Source organism: Macaca fascicularis, chromosome 1 (assembly GCF_037993035.2).
Source record: "Macaca fascicularis isolate 582-1 chromosome 1, T2T-MFA8v1.1".
In the NCBI taxonomy this organism is placed as follows: Eukaryota; Metazoa; Chordata; class Mammalia; order Primates; family Cercopithecidae; genus Macaca; species Macaca fascicularis.
In genome coordinates, this window is record NC_088375.1 from 126,917,592 (window position 1) to 126,940,722 (window position 23,131).

At 34.7% G+C, this 23,131-nt stretch overlaps 1 protein-coding gene across 6 annotated transcripts in view; it reads left to right on the forward strand.

Moving 5' to 3' along the window:
* Nucleotides 1-23,131, forward strand: part of VAV3 (vav guanine nucleotide exchange factor 3) — a 398,293-nt gene that overhangs the window by 354,026 nt on the left and 21,136 nt on the right. For all 6 annotated transcript variants that reach the window (XM_065548736.1, XM_074000525.1, XM_065548740.1 and 3 more), the window contains 4 exons: nucleotides 6,836-6,870; nucleotides 13,019-13,135; nucleotides 13,699-13,786; nucleotides 19,818-19,947. In XM_065548736.1, the coding sequence (XP_065404808.1) occupies nucleotides 6,836-6,870; nucleotides 13,019-13,135; nucleotides 13,699-13,786; nucleotides 19,818-19,947 (370 nt within the window). The remainder of the gene's footprint in view (nucleotides 1-6,835; nucleotides 6,871-13,018; nucleotides 13,136-13,698; nucleotides 13,787-19,817; nucleotides 19,948-23,131) is intronic.

Below are 23,131 nucleotides of genomic sequence, written 5' to 3' on the forward strand. Positions count from 1 at the left end.
GGGAACTATCTTGCTTGCTGTATTTCAGTAGTTACTGAATTTCCAAACTGGACATTCTTTTTAATGTTAGAAACATGAGAATCTGCCATCCTTGGCTCTAGAATGTGCCCTAAAGGATAATTTACTCCACTCATTCAAGCTTAATTATTTTCAAAAACAAAGAGAATAGAAAAGTCTCTGTTACTCTGTGGTTCTGTGATCTAATATCACATTTTTTTAACTTTTATTTTAGGTTTAGGGGTACATGTGCAGGTTTATTATTTGGGTAAATTGCATGTCATAGGGGTTTGGTGTACAGATTATTGTGTCACTCAGTTTCTAAGCATAGTACCTGGTAAGTAGTGTTTAGATCCTCACCCTCCTCCCACCTTCCACCCTCAAGGAGGCTCCTGGAATCTGTTGTTCCCTTTTCATGTCCATGTACACTCAATTTTAGCTTTCACTTATAAGTGAGAACATGTGTTACTTGCTTTTCCTTTCCTGTGTTAGTTCACTTACGATAATGGCCTCCAGCTCCACCCATGCTGCTGCAAAGGGCATGATCTTATTTCTTTTTATGGCTGTATAGTATTCCATGGTATATATGTACCATATTTTCTTTATCCAGAAACATATGGGCATTTAGATTGATTCCATGTTTGTGAATATTGCTGGGATGAACATACGCATGCATACCTTTATTTGTAGAACAATTTATATTTCTTTGGGTATATACCCAATAATGGGATTGCTGGGTCAAATGGCAATCCTGTTTTAAGTTCCTTGAGAAATTGCCACATTGCTTCCACAAAGGCTGAATTAATGTACATTCCCACCAGCAGTGTATAAGCATTCCCTTTTCTCTGCAACCTTGTCAGCATCTGTTATTTTTTTTTTAATAAAATCCATTCTTACTGATGTGATGTGGTATCTCATTGTGGTTTCAATTTGCATTTCTTTAATGATTAGTAAAATTGAGCATTTTTTCAAATGCTTGTTGGCCGTGTATATGTATGTCTTGTTTCCAAAAGTGTCTATTCATGTCATTTGCCCACTTTTTAATGGAGCTGTTTTTTGGCTTGTTAATTTATTTACATTTTTTATAGATGCTGGATATTAGACCTTTGTCAGATGCATAGTTTACAGATATTTTCTCCCACTCTGTACGTTGTCTGTTTACTCTCTTGATAGTTTCTTTTGCTGTGCAGAAGCCCTTTAGTTTAATTAGGTCCCATTTGTCAATTTTTGTTTTTGTTGCAATTGCTTTTGGCATCTTAGTCATGAAATCTTTGCTAGGTCCTATGTCAAGAATGGTATTTCCTAGGTTATCCTCCATGGGTTTTGTAGCTTTATGATTTACATTTATGTCTTCAATCCATCTTGAGCTGATTTTTCTGTATCATATAAGGAAGGGGTTCAGTTTCAGTCTCCTGCACATGGCTAGCCAATTATCCCAGCACCATTTATCAAATGTTTAGCTCCCACTTATAAGTGAAAACATGTTATTTGCTTTTCCTTTCCTGTGTTAGTTGACATATGATAATGGTCTGCAGCTCAATCCATGTTGCTGCAAAGGACATAATTTTGTTTCTCCCCATTACTGAATAGGGAATCCTATCCCCATTGCTTGTTTTTGTCAGCTTTGTCAAAGATCAGATGGTTTTAGGTGTGTGGCATTTTTTCTGGGCTCTCTATTCTGTTCCATTGATCTATAATGTTACATATTTTTGTCTTATATTACATTACAGTCTTGAAAGATTATTGAAGTTTGATATCACTCTTATTTAATTAGATAAGCTAAAATGATTGTCTATCTAGTTTTTGGACTTTGTAAGAACAAGATTCAGGCTTCCTATCTGTAAAGGAGTGATGTATATATGTAGGCAGGTGGCAGGATATTATACATTCTAACATTAAGAAGTTTGGGAACCTAAAGACATCAAATCAAGAATATTAAGCATTGAATATACCATGTACTGTTTTCTGTTTACATCCTCTTGAATAAGGCTGAAAAATGAGCATTTGAAATTTTAGTGATAGTCTGGCACAAAGTCGGTGTTTAATAAATTACTGTTGAATGAATGAACAAAGGAGTGAAAAAGCAAATGCAAGTCCCTCGCTGTATATAGAACATTGCCAATGGTAGATACTAATTAAGACAGCCTATAGAATCCTATGGAATGATATTTGCTGACCCAAGAAGTGGCTAGAAGGAGAAATATGTTCAGAAATTTTAAGATGACAGAGTTGTAGGGTAACTTCTAATTGTAAGCAGGACTACTAAATATGGTTGTTTTATATTAGTAAGTAGCTACTTAAAATTTTACTGCTTAATGAAATTATAGATTCATTTTTTTAATTATAGGGCAAGTTAAGTGAAGATACATAGAGGGGAATTTGAAGGGGAGAGGATAGTTTGAGGGAGTTTGCAAAATGGTATTGCTTTTGATTCTGGGATATATTGTTTATCAGGGGTCCATGAGTAGTGCTGAATGTTCTATTCTGGGCTTAAAATTTATTTTCCTACATGTGCTACATCCTTCTCCTCAAAAGTTCTGAAATAGGCAGGTAGAAACCTAAAACTGAGGAAAACACAGGCAGTTCATAAATGAGTCAACTTCATTTCTGGCAATATGGCAACTAGAGACAAAGCCTGGAACTGCAGCACAATGCGAAATTGGGTATACCTCTGATTCCAGGAGCCCTCGGTGGATGAACTAGGAGAAAATCCATCCCACTGATGATGATATGCCTACCTTGGTATTGGTTCAGGATTGGAGAGAAAAAAGGAAAGTAGTCTCCCCTGAGAATTTCTAACTTTAAATCTAAAACCATCTAGATGAAGGGCTGAAATTCATACCAGCTTTGCTACCTAAATAATTCTAAGCTGGAAGTGTAGTTTAAAATTATTCCAGATTATTCCACTGCACTCCAGTCTCCAGACAGAGCAAGACTCTGTCTCAAATAAAAAATTAAAATAAAAAAAAAATTCCACATTAATTATTCTCCCAATGAAAATTCAAATTCTCTCTGGATCAGAGCCTCTTTGCACATATTTCCCAAAGGACTTTTGTAGATAATGTCCTAGGGAACATACATTCACAATTTGGAATCTTTAAATGAATCCAGAAACAAACCACCTTATGCCAAGATCAGCAGAAACAATAAAATATATAATTAAACTGACAAATATAGCAAATATTTGAATTTTAGATACTAAATTCAAAATTTTATACTTAATATAGTTTAAGAAATTAAAGGGAAAAAATCTAAGAGGAAAGCAAGACACTAATTGGGTATTTATGAAAAAGATTCAGGTATAGTAATTGAAATGAAAGCCTTAGTGGACATATTACATGGCATATCAGACACAGTTGTGTAGGAAATTGGAGGAGAAATCTGAAGAAATTTCTCAAAGAACAATTCAGAGAGATTAAGAAATTAAAAATAAAACAGAAAATGGAGTGATGAGATGCAAATACATTTAATAGAAGGAGAGAATAGATAATTGTAGAAAAGCAATATTCAAATAAACAATGCCTGAGAACTTCCCAGATTCTATAATAAAACTAATCTTCAGAGTCAAGGAGCATACATTAAAATTAATCAACACCTGGATGCATTGTAATGAAACTAGAAGACATTAAAGACAAAATATTAAAACTAACTGAGACAAAAGATAGGTTATCTATAAAGGATTGATTATGAGACCCAGCTAACAACAGCAGTAATAGAAGCAACAAGAGTTTCCACTTCTGGTAACTGTTGAATAGCTCCTATTTGGCCAGTCCTCCCACACATAACTACAAGTTGTGGACAAACTATCAAAACAAAACTATCTGAAGGCACTGCCCAGGAGAAGACTGACACTTGGAAAAAGGAATGGTACTAGGGTGAGTTTCTTTGTTTTATGACTAGCTCTAAGATAGGCACAGGATTGTACCATGCAGGGTGGCTAAAATTCAGATAGAAACTTTATGATATTTCTGGCTTAAAGAACCAGACTAAGGAGTGAGTTTAATGCAGTCTCAGCAGCTGGAAAAGGATGTAGGAAATCTTAAAAAGAGTCAGAGAGAGGAAACCTCAAATTCTGTGTATAAACTTTAAGGAAAGCCAGGTCTTTGTAGGAACATAAGAAAATCCAGAGCCTCTGCAGTAGATCATTCATTCAAATTGTCCAAGATACAGGATAAAATTACTCAGTATACAAAGGAGCAGGAAAATGTGAACCATACTCAACAGAGAAGAGAATGAAGGGAGATCAACCCTGTGATTTCCCATATGATGACTTAGAAAAAGATTTTAAAAGCAGCTATTATGGTGCTCTAGGACACAAAGGAAAACATGTTCATAATGAATGGACAGAAAACCTCAAAAGAGAAATAGGAACTACAAAAAAGAACCAAATAGAGATTATACAATGTGAACCTACAGTGTCTGGATTAATATCTGAAACAATAAGAATATGTTAGAAGTTGTGAGAGGAAATTACTATCCTCTTAGAAATTTCTCAAAAAAAAGATGAAATAGTGAGAGTTTATTCAAACAAACACAAAGTTCACTTCTAAGTGTGTCATCTAGCTTCATAAGGTATATACTTCAGGAAGAAGCACACATAGATAGACACACATATATATTTATTTATATATATTTAGACCCATATAAATATTTCTGTATGTGTGTATGTGTGTGTGTATATATATATATAATTTTGTATGGATTCTATATTCTCAATAAAATGTTTTTTAAAAACTATATGTTCATAGCTGAAGTTTAGCAGTGTTAATAGACTATGGTGCTGACAGAAAATGGCGTTAGGGAAAAATAGTAACCGTATGCTCAAAGATGAAAAAGTTCCCAAAAGGAAATTAACTATAATCTTAAATATGAAGTATCTGTCCAGACAAAGACCCATAGTACACAGAAGAAAGTGCAGAGGGCCCATGACTGATGGAAAAGGATAGGGTCCACCTGAGTAATAGGGATCATGGCTGGGAAGGTAGTCCTGGATCTTCACATGTCATAATGCACCCACTGGAGAGAGAAAAGCTCTAGTGGGACACTTCAGGGTGGAACAGCCTCAGTTACCTGTTCTGTTTTAGAATCTTATGTCACTGTTTCCTTTTTTGGATCTCCAACCTTTTTAACAGCCAAAGGAGTCCACAGCCAGAATATTTTGAAATTCTTTACTCTCCTCCTTCCTGTCTCCTTTTTTTTTTTTTTTTTTTTTGACTCTCTATGGAAAGCTTGGTTTAAGAATAAATATACATTATACTTTTAAAGAACAGGGAGGGGGAAAGAGTAAATATTTTTCCCATCAGATTTCAGAAGCCATGTATATCTTATTATCAAAGGGGAAACTATTGAAGATCAATTTGTTTGTGAAAACAAAATTTGTAAGAAACTATTTGAATGATTAGAATGGGTATAATTTACCTTCAGTATTAATTGCTGCTTATCAGGATTTTACAAAGTGGTTTTTTAAAAAATGTAATCCATAGGATAAAAATATTTGAATATTAATAATCAAATGTTCTGATTAGAAAGATGATTTTTGATACAGTTTGAGTATTCCTCATTTGAACATCTGACATCTGAAATGCTCTAAAGTCTGAACTTTTTGAGTGCCAACATGAGGCTCAAAGGAAATGCTTATTGGAGAATGTAAGATTTTAGATTTTTGGATTAGGGATGCTGAATGTAATGCAAATATTCTAATTTTTTGTAAATCCAAAATGTGAAACATCTCTAGTCCCAACCATTGCAGATAAGGGATGCTCAACCTGTAGATAACTCTTAACCTGGAAGGGCAAAATAGTAACAGCACATTATGAAGACTAGCATGGCTAGAGACATGTTCACATTGGCTAATCTCTGAAATACTATAGTTTTTACTGTTCCAAATGAGGGAACAATATTTTCAATCTCCTAATATAAAAATCGCAGTAATAGCATGGGATGAATATATCAGAGATTTGGACATGAGACAAACTATCTCTACTCCTATTCGTAGGAATTTTTAAACTTTGTAACCCTCTCTGTACAATGTATTTTATTTCTTATTTTTAACATTAATATACCTGCTCTGTCTTTGTTCATTTTCTGTTTGATCATCAGCTGCTACAAATTTTCTTTCTTTGTTTGAATAGAAAATGCAGTATTTTTCCTTGTGCAAAGTTCTATGAGAAAAAAAAAGGAAAAATAAGTATTTTTCATGCCTTTTTTCTGAATAAAGATTTCTAGTTGGTAGATTTTTAAATCAGAATTTGGAATTTATTACAAAATAAGAGTCTATATCCAGTGTATATTGTTTATTTTGCATGTTTTCCCAATGTCTTGGAAAAATAAAGTGCTATTTGGTTTTCTTAATAATGTTTTCACTTTAATTTTCTTTGATAAGATTAAATTACCTTCATAATAAATAATAAAATATTAAAAATATTAAATATCTACATCCACTGTATATTGTTTAATTTGCATGTTTTTCCAAGGTCTTGGAAAAGTAAAGTGCTATTTGGTTTTCTTAATAGCGTTTTCACTTTAATTTTCTTTGATAGGATTAAATTGCCTTGATAATAAATATTAAAAGTTTCCAGTTCATATTTGCCTGCTATCTCTCCTCTTAGAGTTACAGTGGCAGTAAAATGAATGAAAGAATGAATTAAAGTGAAATGAATTATTTTTTACTTATCTGACATATACTATGATTCACTCTGTATAAAATTGCCAGTGGATAGTTCCAGGACTGTGCTACTTAGGGTTTTATAGAGCTGAGTCAGCTGAACTGAATTAATGATTGATTTCTAAAAGCTTCCCTTAAGTAAACTTAATCTATTTTTGCCTTTTTATATCCTAGGTGCCCAAACCAGTAGATTATTCTTGCCAACCCTGGTAAGTATTAAAAATGTTTATGTAGCTAGGTTGAAATACCATACCCTTAGCTCCAGGATGCCTTAAATGTGGGGGTAGTAAACCATATTCCATTTCCATTTGTCTCGGCTAAAGGTGTTTTCAGATGTAACAAAACACCATAATGAATTCTTGTATTGCTGACCTTTCCATATCTTTATCTGAGAGGGAGGTGTGTGTGTATGCATGAGCACCCAGTGCCCTTGACAGATAAAGTTGATACCAGCCACAGAAAGGAATGGAACATATGCATGTGTATCTTATATTTTATGTATTTAATAAAGCAGAGAGAAAAATATGATTTCATTTTCTAAAACTAAAAATTAGCTCAAAAGGGACAACAGTAGATTTTTTTTTTTACTTGTTATAGTTTTAAAGATGGGGTCTTGCTCTGTCACCTAGGATGGAATGCAGTGATGCCATCATAACTCACTGCAGCCTTGAATTCCTGAGCCCAAGTGATCCTCCAAAGTGCTGGATTACAGGTGTGAGCCACTGCTTGTGGCCGACACTAATAGCTTCTAAAAATAAAATTTACAACATATAACATGGCAGCAACAAAATATATCATAAAGATAGGGGCACCCATACCACTTGGCAGCTGGCAGTATCATTAACAAAACCTAGGAAGTGTAGTGGATAGTAATTATTATTTTCTAGATAACTCCAACTATTAAAAAATATATTTAGGATTTAGTATAGTTATGGTTATCATAATAACTAATACATACTATTTGTTATATGCTTTGTACCATACATGTTTTGTTTTATTTCTTCAACATTTATATAAGAAAAATGGTGGTGACTGTTGTTATTTTTATGGGTGGAGAAACAAAGAAACAGAGCGTGCAGCTAGTGAGTGGTAAAGCCGGAATTCCAAGTTATGCCATCTGTACATTGCTATACTGCCCCCAAAATACAGAATGTGAGCACATTACTCATTTCTATTTGTTTTCCTGAATTTTGCATTTGACTCCTCTTAAAAAGACTGAATCTATTTTTATTTTCTTGATATTAAAATACATGCATAGAAACGAGAGATCAGAATACATATATAAATATAATATTCTGGGAATGTATAGTACTAGTTGGGTTTGCATGTTACCATATGAGTTATCTGATATTTTTTTACATATTCTGATTATTTTCTGTTCTATAACAAAAGCATGGAAAATGCTGAGTTACTTTTCAAAGTGTAGGAATCCATTGTGCAACGTATGGGATTCTCCTCGGGCCCTCCTACACCTCCCCTCCTCTGGCAGTCACTCTGTCTTCTGTAGTTACTGTCTGCCCTTCCTGATATCCCTCCCTGGGCCTCAGCACTGAGCTTGCTGAAGAAATTGCAGCAGGTTTGTGATAGAACTGGGAATGTGCTTCATTTTTACCTGATTGAAGACAATTTGAAGTCATTAGTGTCTGTGGAATTTTAAACTATAGTCCTGAAAGAAATTAAATTTGGAGACTAGAGCTGATAGCATTGACAATCAAACTGAAAAACATCAGGAACTGTTAAAAATCTTGAAAGTGTGATGATTAGGTTTCTTCTCTTATACCATTTTTCATGTAACTGGCATTATAGTTACAAAGGTAATGATTTGAGAGATGAAATACTAATACCTCAAACTGCATGGATTTTATGAAATAAACTTATTAGGTACCTGAGAACCATTCAGGGCACCCGAGGGTAGGCTTTGTACCCTTAGTTTTAAAATGTACCCTTGCCAATAAGTAAAATCCTACTGAAAATATGACCAGTTAGAATAATATTATTATTATAAAAGCAAGATGTTCAGGCAAAGGGAGAGCCTTGAAAATAGCAAGAAATAAGGATGTAGTAGAATTTTTAAATTACCTTTCTTTTTTTCTTGAGCAACCTGGACAATCTATTTAAACTAAGCAGGCAGTTTGATGTGAAATGTCTTCTGCTAGGGAACAAAATGATCAACTACCCCAGAAAATAGAACCTTCAATTTTAGAAATACTAAACTATTTAGAGAAAATTACTTTGCATGATGGCATGGTAGTTCTCAAGTCACTGAGAAGTTAGGTATCACCAACTATATTATCTACTCATTATTTCTACATTTAAAAGTAAGTTGTTTGCACAAGGTAAATTTTGTCTCTTGCATACATAATGAAATAAAATAGAAAATTAAGATGATTATCTTCAATAATCTATGTTTTGGGGTATTAAAAGACAGAAATGAGATTTGGGACTGCAGACTGGGGAACTGTCCTAGAATCTGCACACAGAACAAGAGATAGATGTCAGGGTCCCTGCCTTTTCCCATAGTCGTCTGAACAAATTGCCGTTTCCTGCAGCGGTAGGAGACACTGGAGTTAGAAGCTGTATTATGTGGAAAAGGTGAACCCTATAGGGCCTAGATTTGGAAAGATCAAGCCTAGCAGAGACTGCGGAGATGCCATAGTGAAAACAGAGGGCTGTGTATACTGAGTGATGATGCTCTCCAGTTCTCTTGTGTAGCTCAGTTTTAGCACTATGACAGCTGGGTCCCATATACACATACTACTGTGTCTTGGTATTCAGACAGGAATTTGGAAGATTTTTGGCCAAAGAAACGAAATAGAGTTAAAAATCTAAAATCCAGACCTTTGGGTGTTTCCCAGCTCGGTCTTCAGGTTCTTGTCAAATGATCAGATTCAACTGGGCGTAGTGGCTCATACCTGTAATCCCTGCACTTTGGGAGGCCAAGGCAGGTGGATCACGAGGTCAGGAGTTCTAGACCAGCCTGGCCAACATATTGAAGCCCCGTCTCTACTAAAAATACAAAAAATTAGTCAGACGTGGTGGTGGGTGCCTGTAATCCTAGCTACTCAGGAGGCTGAGGCAGGAGAATCACTTGAACCCCAGAGATGGTGGTTGCAGGCAGCTGAGATCACGCCACTGCATACCAGCCCAGGTGACAGTGTGAGATTTCATCTCAAAAAAAAAAAAAAAAAAAAAAGATCAGACTCCTACCCAGTGGACCTACTTTGGTGCTCACACACACAGAGCTTCCAGTCAATGGTGTATGCATCCCTCTTAAGTAGGAACAAACAACAAAAAGCAACCATACATTTGAGGAAACCCTTGAACTGAAAAAAAAAAAAAAAAAAAAAGAGAGAAACTTGAAAATAGATATTAGAGTGAGCAGACAACTTAAAAAAAACCTTTTATTTACATCTTCAAAATTAAGAGAAAACTTAAGTTCATTGGATGTAAGCTCAATGTTTTAGAAAACAAATCAAAAAGGAGCTCTTTTAGGTTGAATATTGTAGAAGACTTGGAAAATAAAGTTGAGCAAATCTTCCAAAAAGTCGGAGATAGATAATACAGGAGAAGCGATGTGGAAACTAGGCTATTGACCCAGGGGATACGGCATTCAAGTAGTAGAAATTCCAGAAAGAGAAAACCAAGGACAGCAATTATCAAAGAAATGATACAGACATTTCTCAGAACCAAAGGACATGTGGCTCCAAATTGAAGATACTTCTAAAAGGCCAGGACAATATATATATATAAACACACACACACACACACACACACACACATTTTCATGAAATTTTGCAGTATAGAGAATACAGAAAGAATTTGAAGGTTTCTAGGAGAAAAAAATCAGGTCACATACAAAGAATTAGAAATGGCATTGAATGGAAATTAGAAGACAATGAATCAATGTAGTAATATTTGAGAGCCAAAATAATTTCTCACCTAGAATTATTTACCCAATAGCCAAACTATGAATATTTCAATAATATTCATAGCCAAGCTATGCGTTACTAGGTAAAATAAAATATTTTCATAGATGCGGGACTTTAGAGTATTACACACTGTGTATGTTTAGAAAAAGCTGAAGGGTGAGCTAATCAAGGAAGGGGGAGATATAGAAACCAGGAAAGGGGAGCAAAGAGAAGTCCCAGGACTACAGTAATTCAACAGGCTTAGTAGATCAAGCAGTATCAATTAGAAGAGTGTGGAGGGCTCAGAAGAAAAGGCTCCAGAGAAAATTAACAGGTAGATTATGTGATTGTCTTAATTCAGTTAATGCAGCTGTAGGTTGAGTATCCCCTATTCAAAATGCTTGGGACCAGAAGTGTTTTGAATTTCAGATTTTTTCAGATTTGGGAATATTTGCATAAACATCATGAGATATATTCAGGATGGGACCCAAGTGTAAACACAAAATGTATTTATGTTTTATATATATCTTATACACAAAGCCTGAAGGTAATTTTATATAATATTTTAAATTTTGTGCATGAAACAAAGTTTTGACTGCATTTTGACTACAATGTAAATTTCAACGTGGGTTTTAAGGGGACATTCAAACCATAGCAATGGTGTTGAAAAATGTATTATTGGGAGGTATATTTGGAAGGAATCTGTGATAGAGACAAAGAACTTGAACAAACAAAAACATAAGCAATTTTATTTTGGAGAGCAGATATTCTTTGAATGAACACCATGCCAAAACTGGGCCAGTTGACAGCTTGGCTTTGTAGAGGTTACAGAAAGACAAGAGTGAGGAACAGCACTATAAAGGAGTGAGCACAGGTGGTAGGAAGAAGATGATTTTTCTTCCTTATGTCGAAAATTGATAAGAAATTGTCATATAATTGTTTAGAAATACACAAGTAGAAATAAAAAATAGGTACAATGTTTGAAATGGGACTTGGAGTAGAATGCTTGTCTGTTGGAATACTGCTGCTTTTTTTGTTATTATAATGTGAATGGACTTTTAAAACTACGTTAATGCATAGCTTTGATAAAAATGCATACACTAAATACTAGTTGTGATAAGTGTCATGAAAATAGGGATATTGTAATGAGAATATGGAGTAGGTAGTACAAGATGCAGGACAACATTCTTTAGATGGTATGGTCAGAGAAGACCCCTCTAAACTTTAACAATGAGAAGGAATATTGTGTTGATAGAGCATGAGTATTTCCAGACAAGAGTACAGTCTGTGAGAAGACTCTAAGCTCAAAAGGAGCTCGAGAAACTCCTGGATCTGAAAGAAGGCTGGACACTAGTGATGAAGGCAGATATAAGAGATAAGGTTGAAGACAGGTAGGCATGAATGAGTCAGATTATTACTAGGTCCTAGTAGTTTCTGAGTTGTTATAACTTTTCTTTTAACACAAGGTACCATCTGCATAAAATGCCCTTAATTCCTCTTTTATACTAGATGGAAACCTAACATGTTCTCCATCAACAAACTTTTATTGAATGCCTGCCATGTGCATTTTAAATGAATATTAAGTTTGCATTGGAGGTGGATGTTTATACTGAGTTACATGAGTCTATATGTGAACCAGAGGATTTTCAGGTATATTAATTATTGACTAGCTTTGAAAGAGAACCAATCTAAACAGAATTTTTCTTTTACATTCTATTGACTAAAATCTCTGATGTATCTTGCCAGGAGATTTTACACCTATATATGACTTGAGGGGTCATTAAAGATTATTTTAAGATTGAATTTGGGCCTTTTGTTTTTATAGTTATTATGGAGCTTCTATATGCTTAAGGCCAGCAAAATCTAGGGAGATTGAATTCTGGTTTTGAAAAATATCTACCTTTTGAAACTAAATTTTACTCATTATAACTAATTGCTTAAGAAAATTTGTTATCAAAATTGTGGAATATATGAATTAATCTCATATCAGAAAAATAATTATTTAAAATAACATTACTAGAATTTTTTTAAAAAAGATACTTAAAGGAGATTTCATTTCATAGTATATATAGAAAAGCTAAAATAAGTGTGTCTGTGTATCTTATACAGGGCAGTCTCTCCCTACAAGTCTTTTTCCTTCCTATCCTTAAGCTCCCACAACTGTCTTTTTACCCAATACACACTGACTCCTCTTTGTCCCATTTGTTTACTAGGTGCTTAGGAGGTATTAGGCACTGTTCATTTTGCTGTTGTTAGCTTTGTAGAGCATTTGTGTTTGGACGTATTAAAGGACCTTTTACTGATTTATTTTTCTTAAACAATGTAATTAGTACAGAATTACCAACAGCTCAGCTCTACCACTAAATTAAATATTGAGAGATACTTACTTTTAGCCTCTGTTCTCTTCCAGGTATATTATCCAAATTTTCTGTGTCATTGTTTTTTACAGGTATGCTGGAGCAATGGAAAGATTGCAAGCAGAGACTGAACTTATTAATAGGGTAAATAGTACTTACCTTGTGAGGCACAGGACCAAAGAGTCAGGAGAATATGCAATTAGCATTAAGTAAGTAGGACAAGTACTTTTACAGAAATAGATTTCCTGTTTTCATAATTGCGTAGACCATCTGACATGTATAACACTGAAGTTGAAAACCAAAGTTCTAATTGCAGAAGAAATAATGCATCTATCCAGACAGTTCATTAATACTTGAAAATATCTTTGAAAAACAGTAAAAAGTGTTATAGGCTGCTAATTGGCATATTAGATTTCTTTCATAATATTGTGTTTTCGTGGTTTAATGTGTGTATATTTCTAGTAAATACTAACAGTATAAATTTCTAGATTTTTGTCTTATTTTTCTACATTCTCAAACTGAACTTACTAAGTAAATTGCACATAATGAATAGTCAAATCCAACCTCCCTTCTCACTTCAAATATTGGTTGTATCCTCAACCAATCCAGTAAATATATTTTGTTAATTAGCTGTCACCAGTGTATTGGCATAGGTATATATTTTGTCTGCAGAATTAATTCCTATAATGTTATTGGGGCATGCCCTCTGGTAATTATTGATTTCTACTGATTAAAAACACATTTATATTCATAAGTTATTCATTGCCCACAGGTACAATAATGAAGCAAAGCACATCAAGATTTTAACAAGAGATGGCTTTTTTCACATTGCAGAAAATAGAAAATTTAAAAGTTTAATGGTAAGCATTGATTATTTCTTTTCAATCTGGGATCCTTATTTTTCTTTTGTTAGAAAGGTCATTTTAATTCTATAGTTTCTTGGAAATTTTGCTCACTGAAAAGTTAAAGAGAATCGTATTCTAATTTTGCAACAAAATCCTGAAAATTCTAATTTAAAAATCTCTAAGTTTTATATTGCTCAAATCATATTCTTCATTGTAAATTGTTTGCAGGTTTTAGATACAGTTTTGGTTTGTATTTAAATGACACAGCAGATTTTTAATATAACTTTCTTTCCTCTTTTTTCTTCCTTTGCCTCTGTGTCCTGATTCAGGCAGAGGACAGTATTTTAAATTATAACACAAAAAGTTGTATTTAGGAAAATATGTCTAACATTTAGGTCCATTTTTTATAAAATGCAATATAAAGTCAAATTGAAAAGATTATTGTATTTTCTGCTATTTTAAGTGATCTCTACCATGGTTCTCATTCATTACCTTGGATAATTATGCATTAACAAGGTAACATTTTTGCCACTTAACAGTTGATATTTCATAGGAATTGTATATTTAAATGGAAATAGTATATTGTCAAATCACATCAAATGAATAAGGATTATTCCCACAGTTTTAAAAAAATACAACTGATTCATACTTTTGTTAGCATATAAGAATATTTTGTGTATGTCATTTAAACAATGTGTATATGTCATCATGTACGCATTGCTAACAGTAAACTCTCTAAGTTCACATTTCCTTAAGTGGTCTCAAGTATGTTTCTCAAGTTTGGTAGTTTCTTGAGATAATGAAGAGTTTGGATATAGGACATAAGATGCATTTGTACTGCTAAGTACCTTGAGTAACATTGGGAAGGACCACTCATTGACTGAACCATCAATCAAATGATACATACTGCATCCTTCCAGAATACATCTCAAAGCACTTTGCAGATGTTAACTTTAAAGTTAAACTGAGTGTAATGGAGCCTTACAAAGTAGGCCAGCTTGAATACCTTATCCAAAAATTTAGAGCTCCTTCAAGGCGGGTGTCAGTGTTTTAAAGAAATTGAAGCATCCTGAGTTGAAAGAAAAATAAAATCTCTATGGATGTAAAGATCATTCCCAGTTCAAAAGCTAAGGATGGGCAGCAAGGTCGTGTCCTGGAAAATGTAAACTCTGTCAAATTTGTAACCAAGATCCAGGCATCCTTCCTGCTGGAAGTAACTTACATTCTGTTGAAACAAGCAGGCTGAGCACAGAGAGAATTGGACCAGAGGAGGTTCCTCATAAAACGAAAACTTGGAGGGAGGTGGCAAGTGGATGCACAAATAATGAATGACAGACACAGCTGAGACATGATAAAAGCATGCACAGGGGCTCTCCACATCTCTGCAAGACACACCAGCTTGAGCTTTCACCTGCAGAACTTCCTTGGATGCTAATGAGGCTGCTCCACAGTGCTATAGTTACTATGGGACTTAAAAAACTGCTGCAGGGCCAAAGATAACTGCCAGCCTTGCAGACTTTGAAAGTAGCAAAAGTAACTCCCATCAGAAGAGACAAGCAAAGAAGATGAAAGGAATAGGCGCTGAAAAGGGCCAATCAATTTAGCTTTGTGTCACCTGGGTTCAACTCAAGGAAGTTCTTCAGAAGCCAAGGTTAGATGTGAAAAGCCAGTAATACCAGTGACCTGGATTAGTAGACATAGATGCATGAGTTCCTATCTGCATGTAAAGCTGTGATTATAGTGAAAGCAATAGAGACCTAGCATTAAAAAAAAAATTGTGTCAGAGAGCCTTAAAAGTTTCTACAATAATATTCTCTGGAAAAAGAACTAAAAGTACTTCTCACGGTAAGTACTTTTCGTATATGTTATGTATAAAATCTCAGCAATGTCACTATTAGAGACATGTGCATATGTGGTTTTTTCTCCATATCCGGGCATCTTTTGTAAGGAAGCACTAATAACAGCATGTTAAAGGGAAGGGACTAAGAATGTTAGCAAAGCAAAATGAAACTAATAAACATTAGCAAAGGATGTAATTGTGGAAAGAAAAACAAGGAGCTGGAAAAAATCTCAGTATCAGAAAAGCACTTTTGTCAGGTTTAGCAAAGAACTGTAAAAATTACTGAAGAGGCAGCTGAACTAATCTGAAGTTACCCCTCCTTTTTGTTTCTGTTCATTTGTTGAGCAAATTTATATTGAGTCCTTACTATGTGAAATGACTTTCTGGAGAACTCAAAAGGACTCAACCGTTCTAAAAAGAAGCTTTAAGAATCGGTAAGTATGTCTACACCAAGAACTTCACCATAGACCACTCCTTGGAACCTAGGCTGGGAAATGCCACATGAATACTTGGTCAGAAGGGATGGCTCATGTTTTAGCAACCTGAACTTCTGGAATGAGGTAGAAGATGATTAATTGGTGTGAAGACTTCTCAAAATCAAGATCATACTAACTTCAAAGAGTTACCCTTTACCATGTTGGAGTCAAACACACTTCTCTATTATAAGTAAGGAGTGATCTGTGGAGTTGTTTCTTAAGAATAGTTCAGTATCCTCTTATTATTGTTATTAGTATACTCTTCTATCTGTGAAACACAACAGGGCCTGGAATTACATTTAAATCTGGAAAGCGTGTAAAACATAAGCAAACTCCAGAGCTGCTTTTACATTAACTGGTTTCTCAATGAGAAGGTTGACCTTAGGTGGTTATGACCTAACCTTTTTCCCTTGAGTTTCAATAGCTTGGTTAATCAGAATCTTTGTTTTTCTTAGTCATTAAATGCAAATCCTAAATGAATTTCTGTATCCAGATTACAAGGCATTAATTTTGTTCTAATTTTCATGTATGCCAGACAGTCCATGTCCAAATGCTGTTTATAAACCATCTCCATTGCCTGTTTCCTTGGTAATTGGAATGACTGGCTCTCACTCATTATTTTTAAGAGACTTGAATTGTTGACACTGCTGTGTCAGTGTGAGATAAGGAAAGCTTAGCGATTTCTTTTGTTTAGAGTCTTCTTATTTACTTGTTGTACCTGAAGGTCAATGACTGTTAAAGCAGGGGTGGATTAGACTAAAATACAGAAAGCATAAAGGCAAATTGGAAAAGATCCATAGTGACACTATTTAATTCTACCCAGTTAGAAACATGTAGGAAGATTTACCCTCATAAGACTGTAAAAATGGAACTAAAATATCTTCCATGCTTAGTGAAGTGATAAAGAGTGTTTTGCATTTTACTAAGCCGCATGACCCTAGGCCTTGGAAAACTCATTTTTTCTTCCATAAAATTTGGGAGTGGGCGAGTGTTAAATAATCACCAAATCCTTTCTCAGTATAATAATTGTATGGTTTCTAGCCAAATTCACATAAATTGTAATTCATAGCAAAAATCATAAAATTCATATTACCTATAACAAAATTATGTCGAAGTTCAAAGCTATAGCTTATAATTCCTTTCAAGTTTGTTTTCACATTTGCTAAAGAAAATAACACATTTTACTCAATTTAAGTAATAAGACTAGGAGAAAACTCTTCGGTATCATTTGTATCAGTGGCATTATGTGTGTGTGTGTGGGGGTGTGTGTGTGTGTGTGTATTTCTTCCAGAGACCTCACAAAATTTTGCTTCATATTTAAAAAAAAAATAGAAATATTGGTCACTAAGTAGAATTTAATTATATGCCTTGTCTGTGCAAAACATGTTAAAATTCACCAAAATACAAATGCATATTCTGATCATTGAAACCATTTTGGAGATACAAATTTCTACAGGGTCTTTTGTTTCTTTTTCTCTTTTTTTTTTAAAGGTCAGTCTGATTACAAATTTCTTGCTTCAACAAGGACCCACATTATCTAGGCCCAAGGAAGAAAGGAAGAAATACGTATTTTTCAAGTTATAGATATAATATTTGCAAGACCCTAACATCTTAAGTCTTAAGAAAATAAAGTACCTGGTACATCATGAACACATAGCAAAAACTACTTCACTTTTGCCTCCCTGTTTTTTTATGTGTTTTTTGGTGTTTTGTTTTGTTTTGTTTTGAGACAGTTTCATTCTTGTTGCCCAGGCTGGAGTACAGTGGCAAGGTCTCAGCTCACTGCAACCTTCACCTCCCGGGTTCAAGTGATTCTCCTGCCTCAGCCTCCCAAGTAGCTGGGATCACAGGCACCTGCCACCACACCTGGCTAACTTCTTTGTATTTTTAGTAGAGACAGGGTTTCACCATGTTGGCCAGGTTGGTCTCGAACTCCTGACCTCAGGTGATCCACCTGCCTCAACCTCTCAAAGTGCTGGAATTACAGGCACAAACCACCATGCCCGGCCCTTGTTTTTATATTTACATTTGTTAGGCACTATTTGCTAATAGTATGATATAGTTAAGAGCACAAACTTGGGAGAAAGACGCTAGCTGTGTGACTTTGCGTAAGTTCACGCAAAGTGAGATTTGAGCTTCAATGGGAATAAGGCCCATTTCATAATGTTCTTGAGTGAAGGTTATAAGAAACTATGTAAAGGGCCTGGCACATGGGATAATGTGGTAGCTGTTATTTTTCACATGTATTAGGTACTTTATATATTCTTTGTTGTCATCTGTGAAATGGTTTATTAGCCCCATTTTGTAGGTGCGATTGAAAAATCGCCATTTGCCTTATCCAATGCTTTAGCCAAACTGTGCTGCTTTTAGCTTGTGAAAGGTGATCTTTGTTTATCACCTTTGTGTCTGTTTCCAGCCTGCCTGCTCTACCTAAAATGATCTTTCCCTGGTTCCTGGCTATTGTAATTTTACTAGTTCTTCAGTTTAAGCCAAGCTACTTGTATTACAAAACTTTTCATCATCCTTCTCATTGGATACACAAAACCAAGTTCTCTCTCCTGCCTTTGAACTTTCCCTTCCCTTGATGAGAACTCCTCAAGGGCAGGAGGCTTAGCTTTATAATCTCTGTGACCCCTGAAGCTCCTGGTACAGTGCATTCCGCAACACACTCAAGTTTTGTTTTAAATAATAAATCATCGATGATTCTCTTTTTCTTGTTTCAGCTGATTTCTGGACTCATTGATTTGTTTGGGGAACTTTGAACATAACCACTGAACACAGATATTAAGTTGATGGCTGTGGGATTTTTAGAAGAATCGAGTGGTTTTTTTTTTTTTCTGTTTTTTATTTTTAAACAGGTGCTCTAATAGAAGCATTGAATAATTAAGTTAAAAGTGATTTTTCTTTTATTTTATTTCAGATATTTATAAAAACTTTTTATATCTGCAGTACTCATTTGATGATAAGATACATTTTTATTGTGAATTATTATTCAGTTTCAGTTTACAGTAGAGAGATTCAGATTTCTGCAGAATCTATGAAACCAACCTGTGAAATTTTCTGAAACCATAATTTGAAGGATGGCATGTGGTTATTACATTAGGCTTAGATGTATTTAAGACAAATTATTTATGAGAGAAAATTGGAAAGAATTACATTGACCTCTATGAGTAGCAGATATGCGGAGCTATGACGGGTACTATACTTCATCAGAAACTAAAAACAATGTCAAGTACCATTTGTGCTTTATCAAGTTTTGTTTACCATGAAAAAGTATAAGTTTGTTTTTCTGCCATTTTGAAAGAAAATAAGTGCAGGAAACTAGAAATTGCTATATATTCAGCAAGCAGCTGTTCCTTTTATTTTGGTTTAGAAAGGCAAGTATTTCATAAATAAGAACAATAATTACTACTCTGAAACTGAGATTTAGTGTGGTTTCTTTTCATTTTCTACATCTGACTGAAGACTAACAGGATGTTCTCCATCTGTGAATAACAACAGGGGGTAACTCATATTATTAATGGCTTGAGTAACAAGGACAGCTATTAGGTAGGTGTCATGTACATCCAGACAACAGGGAGAGATTATCATTTACTTAATCTTCCATATACATATGGAAAATTTAGCATTAAATTGGTCATCCTTATATTGTATTTGTGTGCTGAGGAGTTCATGTGTTTGAGAACAAAAGTATCTTTATCAAAAATATGTTTGCTTATTTTTTCCAAAGGAACTTGTGGAGTACTACAAGCATCATTCTCTCAAGGAAGGGTTCAGAACCTTAGATACAACTCTGCAGTTTCCATACAAGGAGCCAGAACATTCAACTGGACAGAGGGTTAATAGAGCAGGCAACAGCTGTGAGTATTATACTTGATAATACAATTTACTGTCATGTAAAAATTAGATGCACAATAACATTAAACATCTTCATTCCAGATTTTAAAATGTAACCAATGGATGTGCTAATGCATGAGCAAGGACTTTTTTTCTGGAGTTCAGTAGAGTCAGATGGACCAACAGGCTTGTGAACACATCTAATTATAGATCTTTATGGCAAATTAAAAATTATGTTTATGTTCAAAAATCCATCAGAAATGTAAAAGATATGCTAATATTTACATTTTATACTTTTCATTGACTTTTATATTAACTAAACTCTTTTTAACTTACATGTAATGTATGTGGTCATAATTCTGTTTGAGTAATAGTATTTAAGCAGGGCTGGTACACAGCTCTCCAGTTCACCTAGTATCTCAAATCTGCTTATGGTCTATTTCAGTGACTACTTTCAGAATTTTGATATTACTAATGTGTTTTTTTGGATGCTAGTATTTCTAAAACCATACATTAGCCACTTTCTTTCAGAATGAGCCCTGTGCCACAACTAATCACAAAAGATTAGCATGCAAACAAAAGCATGTTATGGTTGGACTGTGAGTCTAAGTTGAAAACATTTTTTCTCATCGTTTAATGTTACATAATCTTCCTGGAGATAGATACAGCATGTAACAAAAAAAAAAAAAAAAAATTGAAAAGTGTCAGGCCGGGCGCGGTGGCTCAAGCCTGTAATCCCAGCACTTTGGGAGGCCGAGACGGGCAGATCACGAGGTCAGGAGATCGAGACCATCCTGGCTAACCCGGTGAAACCCCGTCTCTACTAAAAAATACAAAAAAAAAACTAGCCGGGCGAGGTGGCGGGCGCCTGTAGTCCCAGCTACTCGGGAGGCTGAGGCAGGAGAATGGCGTAAACCCGGGAGGCGGAACTTGCAGTGAGCTGAGATCCGGCCACTGCACTCCAGCCTGTGCGACAGAGCGAGACTCCGTCTCAAAAAAAAAAAAAAAAAAGAAAAAGAAAAGTGTCATCAAGAAGGTGTGATTTTATTCTCTTAATTTGGTATCATTTTATTTTTTTAAATAAGTGTTTTGGGGAAGAAATGAATACAATTTCATTACTCTTAGAATCTTTAGCCTAAGCAAAACTGGGATATCTAGAGGTATTTGAAAACAGAATTTGCATCAGTTTAATATAACTTAATATTTTTTCCCTAAAAGCAGAAACTAAAAGGGGAACAGGTAATGCTCTGGGTTTCAACAACATCAATGAAGTTTTATACATTTCAATTTAAGTAAACAAACAATCTGTCACATCAACTGACATGTTTTTTATTCAAGTAACTTAATAGATGTTCTCCTCACAGTGATCAATGGTGTATGCCTAAGCTCGTACAATGAAAGTAGAGTGAACTTTATGTTAAATTTAAACAGCTATGACATTTTATCTTGTTATTTTGTAGCCCAAGATTACCTGATTATTTTAGATTCTCAAATAGGCATAATTTTTGCTCATTCAAAAATGGAAGTTTTCTCTAAAAACAATTTTCCTACAAATTTCTTAAAACTCTGTTGAATCTATGACATTTCCCCCAGCACGAAACATGTAATTTTCAAAGCTCTGTTTCTTTGCCTTCCCAGCAGCAAGAGATAATGAAAGTTGCCAGGGAGTTTGGTTAGATGAAAAATCCTGTTTGAGTCGTTCTAGAGAACCTAGGAGGGAGAAGTGGGTAGACAGGGAGAACAGATGTCCCATGTTAGGTAGGAAGGTCACTAACCCTCATATTTCACTCTGTGGTTCACTCCCAACCAATTCCTTAGTGTTTAATACATGGAAGTACTCAGAGAATGTCGCCGGCAATGAATGAAGTTGCCTAACTTAAAATGTTGTCTCATGTTTAATGAAGTATTTAATGCTCAAACTTGTTTGATAACTAAGAAGGGAATTACAGGGCATTTTAAGCATAGGCAGTAGAATGTCTTTGAATATCCATGCTAGCCCCAGATAAATTTTTCAACTAATAAAGTCATGAGTTCAAACTTCCCTACCCAGTCTTTTTAAGAGATTCTGACAACTTAAGTCAAGCCACTAAAACTTTTTTTTTGTAATTGTGAAGGGAAAGGAAACAATTCATTTAAAATTTTATATTTGTTATAGTTTGGTTTTGTTCATCAATTATTCATTCGTTAAACAGATATATATTAAACACCTAACACATTCAAGGCACTGTTCTGGTTCTGCGATATAGCAATTAAGAAGACAAAGTTCCTACCTTTATGGAGTTTACATTTTAATGGGGAGACTCAGGCAAGTCTAGCTTGGAGGAGTTTCATATTTTTATATAGAGTGGTCAGGGAAGATCTCCATCATAAAGCGGCTTAAAAGGAAAGAAGGGGAGTGGGTTAGTAATGATTGCACTGTGGTTAACACTCCAAGATTAGTCATTCATTACTGCAAAGAGGATTACAATCTTAGATCAAATTTGTGATACCATCCCAATGATTTATTTACTTTACACTAACTTTGTATAAAATTAGAGGAAGACTAAGATGGTTCTGGGAACTAAAGGAGGTGTTCTATATAAAGCACTTAGCATAGTGCTCTTACATGGTAAACAGTAAAAGTTACTGCTGACTCTACAACTTCTACTTCCTCTACTACTGCTGCTACTTCTAACTCTTATTCTAACACAGCACTTTCCTATATTTCTAAGACTTGAATACATTTACTAATTATGACTCATAGCAATGTACATCTTTGCCTTTATGATATTTTAAATATAACTTGCTTATTTTTATACCAAGACTTGATAAAAGTTCACCCTTAAAGAAAGACTGCTTCTGTTTTTATGCATTTTATACATCCCAGGAAGTAGCATGTTTGTATAGAAAGATTGTGCAAGATGTCTTCATATTGCTTACTTTTGGTTCATAGCTTTAGGTATGCTGCTATCATCTAAAAATAACGTTCGCCAAGCAGTATTACCTTTGGATACTGGGTTGGACAGAAATGGCATCTCCATTACTTCTAAAAGTCCTTGGAGGATACAGAGCAGGCAAGGTAAAGCTTGGAACCATTCTGTGTTCTGAGTAGAGGTTGAGAATAGAATTCAACTCCTGAAACCTGCTGTTTTTTATTCTTATTATTTTTAAATAATCTAGTCACCTTGGAAAAGAAAGCCCCAGGGCACTGTAGAGGCCGCTTACTTT